The sequence below is a fragment of the Falco punctatus genome (assembly GCF_963210335.1).
Source record: "Falco punctatus genome assembly, chromosome: 17".
In the NCBI taxonomy this organism is placed as follows: domain Eukaryota; kingdom Metazoa; phylum Chordata; class Aves; order Falconiformes; family Falconidae; genus Falco; species Falco punctatus.
The window spans coordinates 2509088-2530402 of NC_137597.1; the positions used below are offsets into that span (position 1 = coordinate 2509088).

General features: G+C 57.3%; 2 protein-coding genes across 4 annotated transcripts in view; one reads left to right on the forward strand and one right to left on the reverse strand.

Moving 5' to 3' along the window:
* The window catches only part of GNAI3 (G protein subunit alpha i3), a 32875-nt gene extending 23743 nt beyond the window's left edge, over window positions 1–9132 (forward strand). For all 3 annotated transcript variants that reach the window (XM_080367354.1, XM_080367356.1, XM_080367355.1), the window contains exons 5-9: window positions 3336–3464; window positions 5995–6124; window positions 6616–6769; window positions 7628–7842; window positions 7975–9132. In XM_080367354.1, the coding sequence (XP_080223480.1) occupies window positions 3336–3464; window positions 5995–6124; window positions 6616–6769; window positions 7628–7818 (604 nt within the window). In that variant the 3' untranslated portion in view covers window positions 7819–7842; window positions 7975–9132. The remainder of the gene's footprint in view (window positions 1–3335; window positions 3465–5994; window positions 6125–6615; window positions 6770–7627; window positions 7843–7974) is intronic.
* On the reverse strand, window positions 7944–18116 carry GNAT2 (G protein subunit alpha transducin 2). Its single transcript, XM_080367361.1, has 9 exons — window positions 17736–18116; window positions 16802–16844; window positions 16441–16582; window positions 16098–16255; window positions 15118–15246; window positions 14775–14904; window positions 12622–12775; window positions 12005–12210; window positions 7944–10864 (listed from the first exon to the last, which is right to left on the reverse strand). Exons 1-8 carry the CDS (start codon window positions 17851–17853, stop codon window positions 12020–12022), a joined length of 1065 nt encoding a protein of 354 aa, XP_080223487.1. The 5' UTR covers window positions 17854–18116; the 3' UTR covers window positions 7944–10864; window positions 12005–12019.
* Between the last annotated feature and the right edge of the window lie 3199 nt (window positions 18117–21315).

Sequence of the window (21315 nt, forward strand, 5' to 3'; positions counted from 1 at the left end):
CTGCAAGGCCAGCCCAGAGCAGCTGTGGGTACCCCATCCCTGGCAGCGTTCAAGGCCAGGCTGGATGGGGCTCTGAGCAGCCTGGGCTGGTGGCAGGTGTCCCTGCCCGTGGCAGGTGTCCCTACCCATGGCAGGGGATGGGAACTAGATGATCTTTAAGGTCCCTTCCAACCCAAACCGTTCTAGCATTCCGCAGAAGAAATGCATTTTTAAAATATAGGCTTCACCAGGTCTTCACCCGTTTCCTTCTTGCTGCAGGAAGCCTTGGCTAGAGATGATTAATTCTGTGTGAGCTGTCAACCTATGCAGGAAGAATACCGTTTGCATTTTCAGACTGGCAGAGGTGCTTGTGGTGATGTTTCTTGAAACCTTGGTGTTTGGTGGCTGCAAACACCGGCCCACCTGGGTACCAAACCTGCATCTTTCTGCCCTCTTGTCTTCTCTCCGTGGCAAAGGCTGGCTTTTGTTCGCTGCTCTGCCTTCGGGCGTGATGGTGACAGCCCCTCCTTCCCCAGCTCCGGCTGCGGCTAGCCGTTCATAATAAATGCTTTGTATGAATCTTTCAGAGCTTTCAGAGCCACGTTTGGCCTTGAAAGCATTCTTTCCAGCACTAAAAGGAAACATGACTGAATTGTTAGGAAAATACCATTCCAGGGTTCATGTGAGCGTGTGGAGGAGGGGAGCACTGTTAGCTTCAGCGACTGAAAGCTGTCTGCTTCGGAACATCCCTCTCCTGCAGCTGGTGTTCCTTAGAGCGGTCTGAGCGTGAGGTGGGACGATGCTGATGGGTTTTCTGATCAGAGTGGAGCTCCAGACCATGGCACACGCAGATATTGCGGCAGTGCCAGCCTGCGCGGGATGTCCTGGGAAGGCTTGGAGGGTCACTAAGAGAAACAGGAGTTATGCTGTAGGGTTCTGGTCAGCTTATTTTTTCTGTTGTACTCAAACCCTTATTTTAAGGGTGAAAAAAGAAAGGAAACCAAGCGAAACTGTCTTTTTGCAAGCTTGTATTTGCAAGGTGGTGTTGAAGCACACAGGGATCCAAGGTGGGGAGCAAGTGTTGCAACCTCAGTGTACGAAGGAAGCCTGGTGGCAAAGGAGACTGTGAAAAGGGATTCAAACTGCATGGGGCGTAGGAAGATGCAGTAATATGTTTTCAGTTCCCAAAGCAATATTTGTGAGGAACATCTTTAAACTTTCAGACAGACTGTGGTAAGCTGTGGGTTATGAGTTGCTCGAAACTGGGAGGCTCAGACCAGGCTCTTCCAGTCTTGGGGGTTTGTGTTTGTTGTTTTTTTTACGTTCCACTAAATCTGTCGGTGGTAGAGAGAAACTAGTGGCGTCTGCACGGGCTGAGCTCCGCAGGCTGGTGCGACGGGGGGCACAGCTCCTTCTCTGCCCATCAATTCAGCCGCCTCTGGCAAGGCGAGGGTGGCTGGAGGAGCTGGTGTGCTCCAGCACTTGGGCTTCTACTGAGAAATGCCCTGTGCTGGATCTTCCAGCTGCTTAGGCATTTCCATGGGATTTGCCCTTTGTGTCTCCCCGGAATTAGTCTGGCAAAGCTTATTTTTTCAGGCAGCTTGCAGCTAGAGCACTGCTTGATCATTCCCTCATTCCCCTGACTGACGTGCCAGCCTTCAAGTGGCACTTTGCAATTCATTTGATGGGAGTTGCCTGACTCCATTCGCTCTTTGCTGGCTGCCTAAAAAGCCTGAAGTAGGGATGATACCACTTTCACTGCCCAAATTTCTGGTGCTGAGAGCTGGCAATTGGGAGCAGATGCTTTACAGCTTCAGCTTGTGCTTTTATCACTTCAGTGATGCAGGGCAGCTGCGTGATCCGTATCAAAGCCAAGCTGTTAGGAGTTGCTGGGTCAGTTCTTGGGTAGTGCTCCCATCAGCTTTTGAACCACCATATCCCAGTTAAACTCATACTGGTAGGAAAGGTGTTGGGGGGGTGAAATCTGGGCGCGTTATTTCCCTGGCAGTAATCTCTCTTAACAGCAGCCTAATGAATGTATGTACCTTCCAAATTCTGTTTTACCAAGCTGAAGCTAAAGCCAAGTGTAAGTTTTGGGTGCTGCTTTTCTGGTCAAAGAGCAGTTCACAAACCTGTTATCCCACTGAACGTGAGAGGAATGAGAGGAGTTGGCCCTTTCTGGGCTAAAACTGCTTGCAGATACCAGCTCTTTGAGAAAAGCCCTGTGGCGCCGGGCGAGCACGGGCAGGAGGCTGGCAGGTAGGCTGGATTCTTCTGGGGTTTGGAAAATAGGTCAGTGCTCTGCAAATATGCTGGCAGTCCTGGCTAGAGGAGATGCTGAAGCTGACGGGAGGGAGATGTTGCTCAGTGCGTTGCCTGCTTGGTGGTGGAGGCGAGTGGGAATTTGGGGTTCCCAACACAGCTTTCAGGCGCATGGGAAGGAGCGATCCCTAGCTGACAATGGATCTGTAATAATAATGTTTGACTAGGAGGGCACGGTTTATTGCACCAGTGTGGAGCCACTAAAATCTCACAGTTTTACAGTACTGTATTGATTAAATCCCGCTCCTGATAAAGGCACGGCCGGTCCCTTCCCAGCAGAGCTGGAGCAATCCTCGTCTCCTTTGGTGGAAGCAGGAGGCCGTTGCTTTCCCCTTAACAGGAAAAATGAGCTCAGAGGTGCTGCTGGCTGGAGTGGGACTTCTGCCGCAGCTGGAAATGATGGATACCTCTTACTTCTGTGCCCAAGAGCCAAACTTCAAAGGGAATCTGCTGTAGCTGGAGTTAGTCGGGGTCTCAACGGGCACGTTGCCTTGATGCTGCAGGGAAACAGTTTCCTCGGGCAGGAGCTGGCGAGTGCGGTGTTGGTTTGCTGCTCTTCAAGGAGGTGAACGAAACCCCCTGGTTTGGGGGTAGTTCTGGATGCTTCATTCTTTCCTCCTGGTTCGTTTTGATGTCTCCTTGCCCTTTAAAAGTGAACCGCTGGCTATATTGCCTTGTGCTTTGATGCGAAAGACCTTGACTACTTTGAATTGCCCCAAGAGATACCAGCCTTGGCATGGCTTCTGCATCAGCAGTGCTCCTCGTGCTAGCTCCTTATCAGGCTTCGCTCCCCGGCTCGCTGAGCTCTGCCGAGCACCCGCTGCAAGGTCACGTGGGGAAGGGTTAAAAACACCCCACAAAGTCGTCCCTTGGGGTAGACCCCCCAGGGGGTTTGTTCACTGCGCGTTCGAGGTCTGTACTACGTGAAGTTGATGAATAAATTCCGTAATGACTGACTGCTGCAGTTCATAAAAGATTCATGGTGAGCCAGCAGACTGAAAAAAGCGCATCTTGTGTTGTCTCTTCTGGTTTAGTTACCTAAATGACTTGGATAGAATATCCCAGCCGACCTATATTCCGACTCAGCAGGATGTTCTGCGGACCAGAGTTAAAACTACAGGCATTGTGGAAACTCACTTCACCTTCAAGGACCTGTACTTCAAGTAAGTGAAGGGCAGCGCTTGTCCCTGTGGACTGTGCTGGTGGTGGTGGGTCCCACACCTGCGCTGCGAAACCTTTTGCCCTGTTGTAACTGTCTTCGTTGCCTCCGTTGCACTCCCCCTCTGCTGGCATTGCTCACTGGAGATACCGGTTTGACTTTTATTTGCCTTCTTCTGTTCTTTTCAGCTGCTTTTATGTTGGAATCGCAGACACAGGTACTTGACTGCTTGTTTACAGGATCAAAACCAAAAAAAAAAAAAAAAAAATACTAAAAGGACACTGACTCCTGGATTTTGAGTTTGAGTTTAACCCCTGCCTTTGATGCGGGAGATGAGAGCTCTCCCCACAGTCACAGCCGTGGCTCTGGGCTGCATGGTGTTCTCCACGAAGCTGCAGATGACTGTGCTGACTGACACTCGCTGCGGAGCAGGAGCGGGGCATGCAGAAAGCGTGCTGGGGGCTGGCTGCCTTGGCGTGACACCGCAGGGGCTGGCACTCGCCTGTCCTCTCTGCCTTCTAAATTCAGTCCCTGCAGGGCTCGGGTGGTCGAGCCTGATCTTGCCAGTGTCCCTTTACGTATCACTAATCGAGCTCCCTTTAACCTCCGTAGCGGCTGCTAGCCTGCAGTTAGCTCTCCTCCCCGCTTTTCATCTGCTCCTTAGAAAATCCTCGCTTTGGATCCCGAGCCTGCTCCTGACAAACAGCCCGGAGCCCCGCGGCGTGGGCATTTGTGTCCTGTAACGTGGATGTAGGAAAACGCAGCGCCTGTATCTTGGGCGAGTTCCCTTCATCTGTGGCAATGTTTTCCAGTCTTTGTTGCTCCAGAGCCTTTAAATAAGCATTTGTTTGCTTATTTTTAGCTTGTGTTTGAAAACAGTTTTAAAGAGCTATAGCAAACCCACAAGTGTTGCATATAAAATCTGATTTGTTTGCATGCGTGTTGGTTTTTTTTTTTTTTTTTTGGAAGAACAGTAGCATTTTGGCTTCTGAAGTGTTTTAACTTAAGAACTCTTTTAACAAAAAAAGCCTGAACGGTTTGCATCACCCAGCTGTTTACGTTGCTTCTGGTTCGTCCAGGGAAAAACTTGTCTTCTGTTGTGATGTGTTAGGATTAGCATTTTCAGCTGCGGTGTGTTGCTCTTTTAAAAATCGTCGCGTTTGACTAATGGAAGAGCGAGCGGGAGGTAGCAGGCGTATTCAGTTTAATCATTACAACCCTTCTTGTGAAGCGAAATGGCTGAGCGCTCGGAGGCGTGCCTGCCCGATGCAAAAAAAGGGGAATTGCTCTTTCCCAAGCCTGCCTGGAGTTATTGATCATGTGCAGAGCCTGAGACACGAGGTGTCTCGTCTCGGAGGGATTTGCTCCACAAAGGAAAGCATTAATACATCTTAAACCCTGAAGCTGCCATCTTTCCTGTGACGGAAGCCTTGATGTTAAATCTCAGACATTAATAACGGGCCGAGGTAGCTGTAGTGTAACTGTGACTCGAATGTGGATTAGCCTGGCGAAGCGGAGCTGTCAGGGATGCTATTCCTTTCCAGATGTCTCTGCGCTAACAGCGGAGAGTAATGGCAGATGATACAAGCTAAGTAAATAGCCTGTATCCTCACAGAGATACTCATCTCTCCTGCCGCGGTCCACGGGGACGGTTTACGTTAAATGGAAGATGGGAGCTGGCTGAACAGCACTTCTGGCTGCCTTGTTTGGCACCGTTACATCGCATTGCTTTTTGGCCCACCCTGGGCAGTTGCTGTCTTGTCTGCCTGTTTGCTCTGGTAACAAATCAATGTTTATGACTTTCATAGCTTTTGAATCTTGACCTGTATCCGGCTTGATTTAATTAAGTCAGAGTCCATCAGAACATCCTGGGCAATCCTGCTTTTCATCAAAACGTTTCAGTGAACAGGGTGTCGTAGCTATCAGAGACACATTTTTATTTTTTATACACAAATTCTGTAAGCCACTCCGCAGCCTTTAAACTTAAGTAGCCCACAGATTGTTTTTTTTTTTTTAATACATAAAACACTTTCTTAACCCCATTGATTTTTTTATTATTATTTATTTATTTATTTTTACTTCTGGGTCCTGGTAGCAGCATGATGCAGGTAGTATGTTCCAGCTAATCCTTTATCAGGCGCGGTGTCAATTAACTGGAAGAGCTGACTACGAGTGTAGGTGTTTGGAGTTCAGTCAAGCAAATGGATTGTTGCTAAGGAAATAGGAGACAGAACAAAACAAGCATGCCCTGGTGAATCGGCAGACTTCTGGGTGGGGATGTAGGTACCATCTAGCCCTTCTTCCTGCTGAAATTGCTCTGAAGCACAGAATTTCGGTTTTAAAACCCACCCTCCCGAGGGAGGGAGGGCTCGGAGCCGCCGGCCTTGCTGGCGGAAAGCTGTGTCCCTGCCTTTCCCCTGAACCCTGCTTGTTTGAAAGCCCTTAGCCGAGCTTCCCCCCTGCCCCGTGAGCGGCGGGGGGGGCGGGGAGGGTGGTCTCCATAGCTTGTGAGACGGTTCTTCTGCCTCCCTCAGGATGTTTGACGTTGGTGGCCAGCGGTCGGAGCGGAAGAAGTGGATCCACTGCTTTGAAGGCGTGACGGCAATTATTTTCTGCGTGGCCCTCAGCGATTACGACCTTGTCTTGGCTGAGGATGAGGAAATGGTACGTGGCGGAGGAGTTACCAGTGCCTGGCTGCGTGGCACTGTAGAAGGGAGGTGGAAGCAAGTGCAGACCTGTCCTGCACGGGGGTGGATGTGTCTGTGGCTTCCTCTTGTTACAGTTATTAGGGGGCTGTGAAGAAGGGCGCTTCCTTGCAGCAGCCTACAGTATCTTGCCCCAGAAACAGACAAGCACAATGCGGAAATGAGATTTTCTCCCAGCCCTGGTTACAGGGAGGAGCCTTGAGCTGTCCCTGCAGCCCATTCCCTGAGGTGTGAGCACCCCTCTGGAGGAACGAGCTGTGCAGGGGGAGCTGCAGGGTGGGGAGGTGACCTGACCTTGTGCCTGAGCTCTTCCTGATGAAGTGGCAGTGGGGATAAGTCGGTGACACTTGACTCTTTAGTCTGGCCTTAGCAGTAAAGCCTGTTTCCCCCTACACCCCATCCTCCCCTAATAACTCCGGAATGGTGCATCACCCTTCTTTTATTTTCCAGAATCGGATGCATGAGAGTATGAAGCTGTTTGACAGCATTTGTAACAACAAATGGTTTACAGACACATCGATCATTCTCTTCTTGAACAAGAAAGACCTGTTTGAGGAAAAGATTAAGAAAAGCCCACTAACGATCTGCTACCCAGAGTACACGGGTAAGGCTGGGCTCATGAAACTGCCTTTTACTCCTGGTGCCAGGGCCAGGAATGAGTCAGTTAAAGCCTGTGCAATCCAGGATAATGTAAAAGCTTTTTTTTTTTTTTTCTTTTTTTCTTTTTTTTCCCCCTTAACTCTGTCTCTTGGGCAGCATCTTCGGGCTGTCCAGTTAGCTGATAGCTCATTTTCTCGGAAGAGATGTGGTCATGCGTGTCTGGCTCGGAACAGGCTTTATCCATGTGTTTTATGGGCTGGAGTATGAATAGCACAGTGCTGCGCTCCAGCAAATCAAGGTCACTCCATGTTTTCCACACCTTACTAGGACAATACTTCGATTTAACTTCAATTTCAGAGGCTGTGAAACTTATCCACGTCCTGGGCATGGCACTTGTCTGCCCTGGTGTGTCTGTGTTTCAGCAGGAGTCTGTTTCACAGCCTTTCCCTGTGTGCCCCTGCAGCACAGATGTGATGCTTTACCCAGTCACTGCTTGAGGCATTTCGATTTTTTTTTTTTAAACGGTCCTTCCTTCAAACCTGCTTATTCCTGTGGTTTGTCACTCTTCTGCTATAACTACATGTCTCTAGCATGAAGTATCGCTGTAGCCAGCGTGCGATGCTCCCTTCCAGCGCTCTCTGGGAGGGCGGCTGGAGCGGGGAGCGCTTGGGGAATTGTGGGAGTGATGTGTCCAAGGTCACTGACCAGCAGCTGGGAATAGACTCGAGTTCTACCAGAAGGGGTTAACGGTGGATTTGGATTTGTAGCTGGATAAGGCAGATGGTTGCAAGCAGCTTAATGTGTACTTAAAAGATCTCAGCTGTGAACTGCTGGCCAAAGTAAGGGATCTTATCTTTTTCAGGCTCCAACACATACGAGGAGGCAGCCGCGTACATCCAGTGTCAGTTTGAAGACCTGAACCGAAGAAAAGACACGAAGGAGATCTACACACACTTCACCTGTGCCACTGACACAAAGAACGTGCAGTTTGTGTTTGATGCTGTTACAGATGTTATCATTAAAAACAACCTGAAGGAATGTGGACTCTATTGAGAAGGAAAGGGGCGTGGGAAGAAGGTAAAGCCGAGCTGCTCGTGGCGTTTAAGCGTTGCGCACCAGCTTGGGCTGGCTTTGTCTCACACCTCACTAATGCTCTCTTTTAATTTGGTTATTGTGTGTTGTTTTGTTTTGTTTTTTTTCCCTTTCCAGTTTTTATGGTGTGGCGTTTTGAGAACCAGACTCTTTGCTGCCTCATGGGGCCGGCTGCAAGCATGAACAGGACCAGGGAAACGAAAACAGCATGCAGAATCGTTGCATTCTTTAGCACAATCTTCTGTATTAGGGACCTTTTTTTATTGATATGGGATGTTGAAGTTAGGTCGAGGTGGAACAACTGTTAGTGTGACTAGATCATCCTGGCATCGTTTGGATGGCGTAATCTCAAATGTGTACAGCTGTTGTGAAGTTGAGGTGCTGGATTCCAGACCTTCGATATGTAGCTTTCTCTCTTTTCTTTGGTTAACAAGCCACCACTAGTCTGTTTTTAAGGTTTTTTTCCATCAAGAAAACTGTAACTTTACTAAATTTTATTTCTTTATTTGCAAACAAATCTTGTTTTAAAAATAAAACAACAACAACAAAAATAATCACTTAACTATGCACATGTGACCAGATCATGCAGAAAGTATTCCTCTTAGCAGGAACTCTTTGTTTTTAACACTTGGTATGGTCAGGATTTAATATTTCTGCAACTACTTAAAGGATCCTTAGAGCTCTTATGGCGATAGCTTCGGCTTTTTCTGACGTGTGATTTGTTACCATCCTGCACCCACAAGGCTTTTGAAAGAAGCTTCTGCAGCAGGAGAAGCGAATCTTTTTAGCTTACGGTTAGGGGTGAACCTGCTTTATGCCGATATCTAAATCGAGATTTCTTCCGCGTGGTAAGCGTAAAGGCAGCTTGGTGGTGACCGTGCACCTGGGCTGTGTCCGCTGGAGAGGTGGAATGCCGAGCTCCAAACTGGATGGGAAGCGCGTGCTGCTACAGAGCTACTCAATCAACCACTTCGGTTCTTGTGCGTTTTTCGGTTGAAACCGGTGGGCAATTTTTGTAAAGGATGCACCTCGTTCTGCATTGACCATGGCCTTTTCTGTTCAGAGACTCCCAAACTGTATTGACAAGCATGCCTTTACTTTGTATATGTGGTGCCAAATTCCTGTTTGCCATTGTTTTTACTGTAGTAACGTTCATAACCAGTCAGTACATTCCTTCGCTGAACCATTGCATCGAGACTCTTTTTCTCCCAGTTTGTCACGTGTACAGTTTCAATCTGTTATAGTTGTTGGCAGTATTAAAATGGTGAGTAAACAGTTTAGCCTTTTCTCTAGTTTTATTCTGAATTTTTTTTTTTCCAGGAGTCTTCTCCCCTTTTTTGTGTGCTGTTGGAAGGTAAGCGCTTTGAGGGGTAGCGGGGGTATAATTAATGGGACAGGAGCGTTCCTCGTGGTTTGGGTGGTGCACGAGGGGTGGTGCTCTCCCCTGCAGCCGCTTCTGCTGCTCCCGAAGGCTGGGGTTGGGCTGGCACAGATGGAAGGCGGCAGGCATCCAGTCAGTCATCAGGATTATTGGCAGATGGTTCGTTTACCGCTTATTTATAGCGCGAGTCTCGCTGCCTTTTTTGAACCTGATGGGAAAATGACTGCTCTGGATGCTGGGACGTGATGGAGATGTAACCCGTTTGCCAGACACTTGCGTAGAAACAGGGAATGGAATACTCGAGGGATGCTCGTGGGTGCTGAGTGGCCACCCCATTGTGGCTGCTGGGTGTCTGAGAAGGAGCGCAGCTCCGCAGCTGCAGGGGGTCTTTATTTCTGTTCTGGAAACGGTTCCCTCCTAGCCAGCTTCCCGCTAACACGTGGGATAACTCACCTTCGGAACAAATCCCCAGTCACTGCACTAGCACCCCACTGGTGGGAGCAGCTGGGATGGGCAAGGTGCGGTGGCGGGGAAGGTTTTTTTTGGTTGGTGGCAGCTGGGTGGCACCTGTGCATCCACCCTGACCGGTGCTGGCGGTGGCCCTGCTCCATGCTGGGCGCACTGGGAGATAGATCTGTGCGCGCAGACTGCGGAACGAATGCGAAGAATGTCAAATATTCCTTGACGGAAGCTCTGGGACACAGGAACGGGGCTTGGGAATAGGCGACCCAGAGAAATGGAAGTGGGAGAAAAGATAGACATCCACGTCATGCGTATTCCTTTATTTTGTTTTCCTACAGTTAAATGAAGCCGTATATGTGATCTCCGCATAAACAGTGTGAGGATACAGGACTTACCTACAGTACCAGCGTAGATTTATTTACAAACAGTAAAGAGCAAATACAGCTGTAAAGAGCAGAATGAAAACCTTTCAGGAACCCATTTCCTCTTTATCCAGCCCCTTCCTCTTCTGTAGGTGCGATTGCCTCCCCCAGCCCCTCACACCTGTGCTCCTGCCCCCCCCCCCCCCCCCCCCCCCAGCTGCACCCTGGAGAGGAATTTGCTCAAGTCTTGGGGTGCACACACCACCACCTCCCCTCCGTTCCTCCTGCCGAAGGACCGAGGTGGGTTCCCAGGGGTGCAGCCTCCCCCTTCCCCAGAAACTCCTGGCTGGATCAATTCAGGTTTGATAAAAAGGGGCAGAAGCCAGGGGGGGAAGGATGGGCAGGGTCCCATCCCCGCCGCCCGTGGAAGCGACACGGCCCGCTCTCCCCACGCGCACCGATGGCTTAAATATTAATTAATGTGGCTGGGACGGGGGCCCGCAGGCTCTTTGGTATCAAACCGCTCCAGATATCATTGATAAACGCTGCCTCGCACGCACTGCAGAGAGCAGGGCTTGCTTTCTTTTTTTTTTTTTAAAAAAAGAAGAAAAAAAGAGGAAATGGCTATGAAAGGGAGTGGGAGGTTCAGCTTCAGCCCCTTTGTGCTGGGGACTGGAAAGGAGGTGGCTTGGGTGGGCAGGTCATAGAAAAAAGGGGGCGTCGAGTGACTTTTATCGCTTCGGTTAATCCGTTTGGCTCTGCTCAGCAGAACGGCGCTGTGCAATTGAAGTCTTTTCCTCTTCTAGGGGGAAGGAAGAAAGAAGAGGGGGGGTTAAATGCTTTTTCAAACCAGGCGGCGAAGGCTGTGAGGGTGCAACGTGCGGGAAGCGGGGGGTTGGAGACGCGACTTTTCATTGCACCGCGCTGGGTGCTGGGAAAAATTCATCGGCTCAAAGGATGCTCCAAGCCGGGCAGTGGCAGAGCTGGTGCCTGATTCCCCGCCCCCCCCCCCCCCCCCCCCACCTGCAGCCTTTGCTGGGGCCCCGGGAGAAGGCAGGACCCCCTGCCTGCTGCCCTGGCACGGGATTGCGATTTTCCTTGATTCTGGAAGTGGGTTCTTGGTCAAAGCCTGTCTTAGGGAGCAGCTTTGTTCACCGCACAATGCGGAGCTGGCGGCCAGGGCTGTGCCCCCCATCCTGCCGCAGCCTGCCTCTGCCTGCGGGGAAGCTGCCTGCTTTATTTATTATTTTTTTTTTCTTCTCTATTATACTGTTCAGAGACAAGGGAAGTGCTGGAGGTTCCCTGAAAAACAAAGCGTCGAAGCTGGTGGCCAGGAGCCACTGGGAAGGCAGGGAAAGGGGATGAAATTCCCACTGCCACACAGGCTAGCAGGCAAACGCAGGCGTAAGAACTAGGGTCATTAAACCCTAATTAAACCTTTATGGTGATGAGCTAAAAGGCCAGGTGAAGCGGAGCGTGGCACGGGAGTGCCGTGGGGATCGCTGGGGTTATTCCTGGAAGCCAGGGCTGGGCTGCAAACTGGGGCGGCACCAGTGGCAATGGGAAGCCCTGAGCTGGAACGGTTTGGTCCTGCTCGGGTGCAGGACTGGGGCTGTGATCTGTGGGTTTCACCGCACCCTCCGTGCAAAACGTGATGAGAATAGCGACTGGGCTGACCCCAGCCCGCTGGGGAAGGGAACTGGATCCTACTGGGATGCTGACCCTGCCCTGGGGGTGGTTGGCTCCGAGCCCCCCCTGGTCCTTGCTCATCCCAGCACGTTCTCCCCTTCCCTGCTCCCCAGGTGGGGGGTTCCAGGTGATGTTTGATGGCGAAGCCCGAGGGGACCCGTGTCCCATCACCCGGTGGAGCGGGCTCTGCCGCATCCTCCCCCTCCCCTTCCCCAGCCCTGTTTTTGTGATTCAATAACCGTTTCTCGGGTACCTGCCACCCAGCTGCTCAGAAGAGGCCGCAGTCCTTGAGGTTCTCTTTGATGATGACATCCGTGACAGCGTCAAAGACGAATTTGACATTCTGCGTGTCTGTGGCACAGGTCATGTGGCTGTAGATCTCCTTCACGTCCTTTCGCATGTTGAGATCGAGGAACTGGGTCTTGATGTAATTCCCCGCGTCTTCAAATGTGTTGGGACCTGCAGAGGGAGGAAACGGTGATGATGATGCTGGGCTGCTCCCATGGGAGATGATTGTCAGAGCTGGCTGAGGACCAGGGGATGCTTAAGGCTCCCTTTTGAGAGCTAGACCTGAAATCTCCATGCAGAGGAGGAGGAGGAGGAGGAGGAGGAGGAGGAGGAGGAGGGCTGGGTGGCAACTGCACCTAGCAAAGCAATTTTTTTTTTAAAAAGCCACTTTATCCTGTTTCAATCCTACCAAACACATTCCTGAGGCCACATCTCTCCTCTGCTCCTGCCTCCAGGGACCTGACAGGATCCCAAGCTGAGATGCTGTGTCTCCACCGAGACCACACGTGTCCCCACTGGAGACCATCGTTTGGGGGTCTTGGCGTGGGGGTGTGGTGTGTGTGTGTCAACGAGCCAACTCACCATCGTATTCTGGGAAGCAAATGCTGAGATGGACTTTCTTGATCTTTTCCTCAAAAAGGTCCTTCTTGTTGAGGAAGAGGATGATGGATGTGGCGGCAAAGAACTTGTGGTTGCATATACTGTTGAATAGGTGCAGGGATTCGTGCATGCGGTTCTGCAAGCAAACAGGCTCGTTGGCACAGCGGAAATTAATTTACAACCCCCCTTTTGGCTGCTGCAACCCCCACCCCACCCCTCCGATTCCTGAGGGTGCTGCTGGGGATGTTCCCGTTTGCTGCAGCAGCCGACGGCCCTGCTGCCTGTTCCCTGCCTGCACCCGGCGTCCCCCTTGCTCATCCAAAAATCTCCCGTGCCGTGGTGCGAGACACCCGGATAAATCCAGGCGGTGCTCGGGATAGGGAGTGGTGGTGAGCAGCTGCGGGCAGCACCACGCTTTGATCCCTCCTGGCAGCTTCTGGGATGTTCAAAGGAAGGATTAGGTGATCGCACTGGGAGAATTATCCCGGGAAGCCTCGCAGCGCTGTGGCACGGCTGCTGGAAGGTGCTGAGCGAGGGTGCTGAGCTGCCAGCCCCATCACCCAGGCTGTGTTGTGGGATGCTCTCGCTGCACTGTGGCCCCTGGCACCCGCAGCTTTGGGAAGGAGCGGGGAGAAGGAAAACTCCAGTTTCACAGCAGCTTCTAGCTGGCTGCAGGCGCATCCTCGGGAGGACGAGGCTCCATCCAGCTGGTGCTCAGTCCAGCCGGTGGCTGTGCGGCTCCCCCACCGTGGTACGGCGGCGGGCGGGTTCTTCAAGGGTGACAGGTATGGTTTTGCTTTGTCCAGCTTCCCATTGCAGCAGCTTTTCTGTACAGCTTCTTCAACGAGCAGGGCACCTGCGGGGCCAGCTTTGGCCAAATCCTGCCCCATCCTGCGCTGAGGGAGCGTTACAGCCTCTCCCGAAGGTTTTGATGATAACGATGCTCTCTCCTTCCCCCAGGTGCCTTACACAGGCTCTGCTTCACGGCCGAGGAAGCGCTTGGGCTGCTGCCCGGCCTTGGCGAGCCCCAGGGCTGGCGGACCCCGACCCTTGCCCAGCTCCGGGCAAAGGCGTTTGGACCCGGGAGCATCCACGGGACCGGCCGCCAGAGGAGGTGCCAGCAGGGATGCTTTGCCCCAGCCCCTCGGCAGGGGAGAAGGCAGCCTGCTTCTGCTCTGCTCATCTCCACCCCTTATTTCTTCTGAGAAACGACCCATTTAGGGGCTGCCGTGTTCCTCCTCTTGGGATTCTGCCCCTGAAGCTGCTTCCCCCGGTGCCGGAGCAGCGGCTGTGCCGGAGCATCCCTCGCTGGGCACCCGCAGGATTTCACCTGATGGGCTGGTGCCGTCGTTTCATTCCCTCTTAGCAGGAGGATGGAGCTGTCCCACGCTGCTGCTTTCCTGCCCCCCTGGGGGGCACAGCCAGGCAGGAGGCGCCTCTGGACCAGATTCTGCTCCACTGAGACCAGTTTGCATTTATTTCCCCGCTCCGGGGCCGGCTCCGCTGGGCTTGCTGGGGTGGGTTTGGCGCTGGAAGTGTTCCCCGGTGGGATGGTGGCTCTCGGGAGGGGGTCGGCGTCAGGAGCTGCTTGGCCCTTGGCTGCTCGGAAGGCTCGGGGGTTTCCTCGTGGACAGATCCATGGGCCCACCACCCGCGATTTGCTCCATGTGGCCCAGAGTAAGCGCTGACGCGTTCACAGGGTGTGACCAGGCGGGAGCCAGCTCCATCCCGTGCTCCATCCCGTGCTCCATCCCGCAGCTCCATCCCGCAGCTCCATCCCGCAGCCCCATCCCGCAGCTCCATCCCGCAGCTCCATCCCGTGCTCCATCCCGCAGCTCCATCCCGCAGCTCCATCCCGCAGCCCCATCCCGCAGCCCCATCCCGCAGCCCCATCCCGCAGCTCCATCCCGCAGCTCCATCCCGCAGCTCCATCCCGTGCTCCATCCCGCAGCCCCATCCCGCAGCTCCATCCCGCAGCTCCATCCCGCAGCTCCATCCCCTTTCCCGGATCACCCAGAGCATCAGATGGCCCAGCGCATTGCCCCCCCCCTCCCCCCGTAACCCCCCCAAAGCACCCGGCTCCTCTCCCCTCAGCTGCTGAGCTGTGGACGGGCACCTCTGGGACCCTGACCCACCACTTCGTCGTCCTCCACCAGCACCATGTCGTAGGCGCTCAGCGCCCCGCAGAAGATGATACAGGTCACCCCCTCGAAGCAGTGGATCCACTTCTTGCGCTCCGATCTCTGCCCTCCCACATCAAACATCCTGGGGAGGGGACAAGGATGGGGGAGGGGGGGTGTCACCCATCTGATCCTGCCACCCCCTGCGTGGTGGTCCCAGCACCCTGTCCTCCGCGGTGTCAGGGATGCAGTAACCGACCATCCCTGGTCCAGGTAGGGTTGGTGGTCCCTGGAGCATTGGGTGCACCCCCTCTATTGGGGCTGAGGGGGGGTGGATTGGGGAGGTGCCCCCACCCACCTGAAATTCAGGTCTTTGACGGAGAACTTTGTCTCGATGATGCCTGTGGTCTTCACTCGGGATCGCAGCACATCCTGCTCGTTGGGGAGGTAGCTGGGGGCTGTGATCCTGTCCAGCTGGTTTAGGTAACTGGGGGGACAGGAGGAGGTGTGACCTGCTGCTGAGGGGCTGCCCATGTCCTTGCCCCCCCCCCCCGGTTTTTTGGGGGTGCTGAGCTCTGTCAAACACTGGTACTCCAAGGCAGGGCCATCCCTGGGGGAGCTGGGGGGCTGCAGGGGAACTGGGGGGGGGGGGGGGGGGCGGGGCAGGGGCACAGTGCGGGGCTGTGGCTCAGCAGCACCAGTGGGACGGGGAGCGGCACAGGTGGGATGGAGAATGGCACCAGTGGGATGGGGGACGACACTGGTGGGACTGGGGATGGCCCTGGTGGGACAGGGATAGCACTGGTGGGATGTGGGATGGCCCTGGTAGGACAGGGGATGACCCTGGTGGGACCAGGATGGCCCAGGTGGGACAGGGGGTGGCCCTGGTGGGATGAGGGGTGGCCCTGGTGGGACGAGGGGTGGCCCTGGTGGGACGAGGAGGTGGCCCTGGTGGGACGAGGAGGTGGCCCTGGTGGGACTGGGATGGCCCAGGTGGGACAGGGGATGGCCCTGGTGGGATGAGGGGATGGCCCTGGTGGGACGAGGGGATGGCCCTGGTGGGACGAGGGGATGGCCCTGGTGGGACGAGGGGATGGCCCAGGTGGGACGAGGGGATGGCCCAGGTGGGACAGGGGATGGCCCAGGTGGGACAGGGGATGGCCCAGGTGGGACAGGGGGTGGCCCTGGTGGGACAGGGGGTGGCTGCTTCGGGGTGTTCCCAGGAGCAGGAGGAGCCTGATTTTGCCAGGCTGGGTTGGGAACAGTGATGAGCAGCCAGGGGGGTCCCCAGACACGTCCCTGTCCCCCCCCCCGCCAGCCGGCGGTGACCCCACTCACTAAGCGGCCGAGTCATTGAGCTGGTACTCGGCGGCTCGCTCGAAGCAAGCCTGCACCCCCCCGTCCTTCCACAGCTTCTTGATGCAGTCGACCAGCTCGGGGGGCATGGTGCCCTCCTCGATGGAGTCCGCCAGGTTGAAGAGCTGCCGCCCCGTGTCCTGCAAGAGGCACCCATCGCCCCCGTCCCACCCATCGCCCCTGCCCCCCAACAAGCCCCTGGGGCTGGGCAGGGGGTTAAGGGGCCCAACACAGGGTCGCTATGGACCCCAGCCCCAGGGAGGGGGGTGCCCTAGCCCCACGTCCTGGTGGGTTGGGGGGGGTGGGGACCACTGCCCTGACTGACCGCGCAGGACGCCTCGGCGTAGTCGATGCCCAGCGTGGACATGGCGCGGACGATGGCCAGGATGGACTGCAGGATGTTGCCGTAGATGACAGCTTTGAACTCCATGCACTCCTCGGCCGTGTAGCCATCCTGGTGGATAATCCTGGGGGGGAGGGGGGGGCGGGGGGCACAGCAGCCTCAGCCCCAAGCTGGGGCACACCTTCCCCTCCCAGCATCACCCCACTGTGGGAACCAGCAGGGTGCCACCACCAGCCTGACACCGTACGGGGGGGGGGGTGACAGGGGTCCTGCCATCCCCTGTCCAAGATGTCCCGGTGTGTCCCCCCCCCCCCGCCCCCAGGGTGCCTCTGGCCATACTCACTTCATCTGCTTCACGATGGTGCTCTTCCCTGACTCTCCAGCCCCTGGAAAAGGGTGGGGGGACACCTCAGTGCTGGCCAGGGTGGGACGGACCACAGGCCTGGTGCCACGGTGATGGGCACCGCACAGGGACCAGGGTCCCTCTTCCCCCACCGCCCCCCTGCACCTGCCCTGGCCGGACACCCCACCTGCCCACCCCCACCCCCCGCTGCCATTGTCCCCATGTTCCCATCACCCCTTGCACCCAGTGCCAGACCACACATGTGGACCCCCAGGGGTGGTGGGGACCCCCAGGGTGCGGGTCCTTGGGGTCCCGTGCCTCCCACCCACCGTGGGCGCCGCTGGCGGTGGCTTTGGTGCTGTAAGCGGCTTAGGGTGGTGCAGGAAGCTGCTTAGAATTAGGGTGCTAATCACCTTGATCCCAGCCCCCCCACCTGGATAAGGCCCCGCTGCTGGTCCCTGCCCCGTGGGGTCACCTGGGTGGGGTGTGGGGGGTCCCCCGAGGACTGTCCCCTCCCGCCCTACGCCCCGCGGTGGGGTTTGGGGTGCTGGTGGCAGGAGCTCCCCAGGGTCTCGCTGCCCCCCCCCGGGATGCGCCGCAGCCAGGTGAGACCTGGTGTCCTGTCCTGGTCCCTGCCCTTTCCCCACGCTGTCCCCTCGGTCCCTGCCACCTGCCTAGCGGTGCCCGATGCCACCCCTGGCTCTTCCCAGGCACAGCCCTGGGGACATCCAGCTGGTGGGACAACCTCTGCTGGCTGATGGCCACTCATCAGGCTAACGAGGGCTAACGAGCTGCGGGGAAGGGGCTCTCCCTTTTGCCCCTCACCCATCCCCAGCAGCCGCATCCCCCCAGCACCAGCGGGGTCCCCCATGGCAGGTTGGGGATGGGGGGACATCTCCCGCATCCCCCCTGGGGACATCCCCTCCACTCTTACCCAGCAAGAGCAACTTGACCGTCTTGGCCTCCTTATCCGCATCCTCCTGGAGCTTCTTCTCCAGCTCCTTGGACCTCTTGGCCATCTCCTTGTCCTCCGCGCTGGCCCCGCTCCCCATGGCCTCGTCTTCCTCCTCTAACGCCTCGAGCTCCTCTAGGTCCCCAGGCTCTTCCAGTTCTCCCGTGGGACGGCACGCACACCCCGCGGCGGGTGGGCGGTGGGCGAGGGGGGACAGCAAGAAGACGACCCGAAAGGGCTGAGTTGGGGGGTACCCGCTCCCCTGGCGCCGGGGTGCCCCGCAGCAGGCAGCGTACGTGGGTCCTCGCGGGCTGGCTGCCCCCCGCTCTCTCCCTTAATTCCCCATGGATAACCTGATTTTTTTGGACCCTGGGATTTGGGGACTTTTTTATCTTGCCATGTGACCCAGGAAATCCAATTAGCCCAAGATGGCAAAGATTAGGGCTCAAGGAAAAAAAAAAAAAGACGGAGCATCTCAGGGAGGTGGGCACAAGGCTTTACATAAGGGGGGGGGGGGATGTGGGGACACCCTGTGTCCCCCAGAATGGATTGGGGAGGGGGCAGGGGGTTGGGGGTCCCCCAGCCGTGTCTGTGGGCTGTCCCCCCATGTGTGGGGATGGGGTCAGCCCCCTGCTTGTGTGTCGTCCCCCCCATCCTGGGAGCTGGGGGTTCCCCGGGTGCTGCAGGGGGGGGGGGTGGGGGATGGTGGCACTGGGGGATTCCTCCTGTGGGGGAAAGGGAGCTAATTACCCTCAGGAGTTAATTACCCCCCGGGTGGGTAACGAGCCCCTCCGGTTCTGCCCTGCTGGGTGCCGCCCCGCACCCTCCTGCTGCCTGAGCTCTTTAATGGGATCCTGGCTCAGCCTTCCTCCTCCTCCTCCTCCTCCCCCTGGGCCCAGCACCCCCCTCCCCAGGCCAGCAGGACCACGGGGTCCCCCCACACCCGGGGGGGCAGGGGGGTGCCCCCGCCCTGTCCTGTGGGGCTGATTTTGGGTGCAGGTCTGGCGCCGCAGGGGGGACCCGCCGGCAGCCCCACGTTGGGGTGTCGGGTCCCCCCCAAAGGTGCTGCAGGTCCCTGGCACGTGGGGTTAAGGTCCCTTAAATCCCTGCACCCCACAGGGTCACTGGGGTCTTCACGTCCCCTTAGTGGTGTCCTTCTGTCCCACCTGGCATGTGTGCCCCCCCCCCCCCCCCCCAGGCTCCCTGCTGCCAGCCGCGGTGGCATGGGGACAGCCTGTCCCCGCTGTCCCTGTGGACACAAAGCCCCTTCTGAGCTTCTAATGAACTTGGCGCTAATGAAGGGGGCCTAATTAAAATACCAGACCCCCCCCCCCTCGGTGTCACAGACAGGCGGACGGACACTGCTGGGGAGGGGACACGGCTTTCGCCCAGAGCTCAGGCTGGGGGTCCCCACCGTGCCCCCCTCCCTGACGGCTGTTGTGCCCCCCCAGCCTGGCACAGGGGGGGGCCCTGATGGGTGGCGTCACCTCGCTGTCCCCTCTCTGGCTCCATGGCAGGATGGGGTGGGGGACACGGGGGGACGGGCCCTGGCGGGTGGCATTCCCTCCGCTCCGGCAGCGGCTAAAAATACCCCCCCTGCTCCGCTGCTGGATTAGGGGACTCGGCCAGGCGCTCGGCGGGGACACAGCCCAGAGCCCCCCCAGACGTGTCCCCAACACCCCCCAAACCTGCCCCCAACACTCGAGGCCACGGCAGCGGAGCCGCCAGCACAGGTAGGAACACGCAGGGGTGGGGGGGGGGACACACAAGGGTGTGACACCCCCTGGCACCCTGCAGCTGCTGGGGGGGGGGTGTCCCCCGTATGATGGCACCCCCAGCTTGGTGGGGGTAACGGGGGGGTTGGGGGAGCTGGGGGTCAAGCCCTGAGCTGTTGCCCCATGGGGACATCCCCTGTGGGTGCTTAGCCCCCCCCCCCATGCAGGGGCTGGTGGGGGGTGATGGTGGAGTGTGAGCCCCCTCTTTTGGGGGTGCTGCACCCCATCTGAGGAGGTGATGCCCCGTTTTGGGGGGTACTTGGTCTTTTTTTGGGGGGTACAATGTCTAATGGGGGAGTGACGGGCCGTGCTGGGGGGCACGGTGCCTGCCCTCGGGAGGGGGTGCCTGTCCTGGGGGGGTGGGTATCTGTTGGGGGGTGCAGCGCCCAGCCAGGGGGGAGGGTGTACCCCAGCTCTGACTGGGCTGATCCCATCTCTGTGGGGGGCAGGGAGTGACACCCTGTTGGGGGCGGGGGGGGGCAATGCCTGTCGGGGGGGGCACAGTGCCCATCTCGAGGAGGCTGCACTGTTGCTGGAGGTGCCACTGACATTTGGGGGTGGTGGGGGGTGGTGTCTGATACCATTTCTTGGGGGGGCACAATGCCTGCCGGGGGGTGGGGGGGCACGGTGCCTGCTTGGGGGGCACAGTTCCTGCTGGGGGATCATGATTCCTGCCTGAGGGTTATGATGCCTGCCGGGGGGGGGGGGGGGGGGGGGGGGGCACGATCTCTGCCTGGGGGGGCACGATCCCTGCCTGGGGGGGCACGGTGCCTGCTTGGGGGGCACGATGCACGCCTGGGGGTGACAGTGCCTGTCTGGGGGGACACGATGCCTGCTCGGGGGGCACGATGCACACCTGGGGGTGACAGTGCCTGCCTGGGGGGGCACGATGCCTGCTCGGGGGGCATGATGCACGCCTGGGGGTGACAGTGCCTGTCTGGGGGGACACGATGCCTGCTCGGGGGGCACGATGCACGCCTGGGGGTGACAGTGCCTGTCTGGGGGGACACGATGCCTGCTCGGGGGGCACGATGCACGCCTGGGGGTGACAGTGCCTGTCTGGGGGGGCACGATGCCTGCTCGGGGGGCACGATGCACGCCTGGGGGTGACAGTGCCTGCCTGGGGGGGCACGATGCCTGCTCGGGGGGCACGATGCACGCCTGGGGGTGACAGTGCCTGTCTGGGGGGGCACGATGCCTGCTCGGGGGGCACGATGCACGCCTGGGGGTGACAGTGCCTGTCCGGGGGGACACGATGCCTGCTCGGGGGGCACGATGCACGCCTGGGGGTGACAGTGCCTGTCTGGGGGGACACGATGCCTGCTCGGGGGGCACGATGCACGCCTGGGGGTGACAGTGCCTGCCTGGGGGGGCACGATGCCTGCTCGGGGGGCACGATGCACGCCTGGGGGTGACAGTGCCTGTCTGGGGGGGCACGATGCCTGCTCGGGGGGCACGATGCACGCCTGGGGGTGACAGTGCCTGTCTGGGGGGACACGATGCCTGCTCGGGGGGCACGATGCACGCCTGGGGGTGACAGTGCCTGTCTGGGGGGACACGATGCCTGCTCGGGGGGCACGATGCATGCCTAGGGGTGACAGTGCCTGCCTGGGGGGCACGATGCATGCCGAGGGGCGCACGATCCCTGCCTGGGGGGCCACGATCCCTGCCTGGGGGGCCACGATCCCTGCTTGGAGGGTCACGGCTGTCGCCGGGGGGGCTCTCAGCACCCATCTCGGGCAGAGCCCAGCGGCGCAGCAGGACTGGTTGCTCCGACAACCTTCCTC

Coding starts and splice junctions, on each gene's coding strand:
- GNAT2 (XM_080367361.1), bottom strand. CDS start 17,853: ATGGGGAGCGGGGCCAGCGCGGAGGACAAGGAGATGGCCAAGAGGTCC. Junction 16,583..16,801: donor ACCATCGTGAAGCAGATGAA/GTGAGTATGGCC, acceptor CCTCCCCCCCAG/GATTATCCACCAGGATGGCT. Junction 15,247..16,097: donor CTCAATGACTCGGCCGCTTA/GTGAGTGGGGTC, acceptor CTGTCCCCCCAG/TTACCTAAACCAGCTGGACA.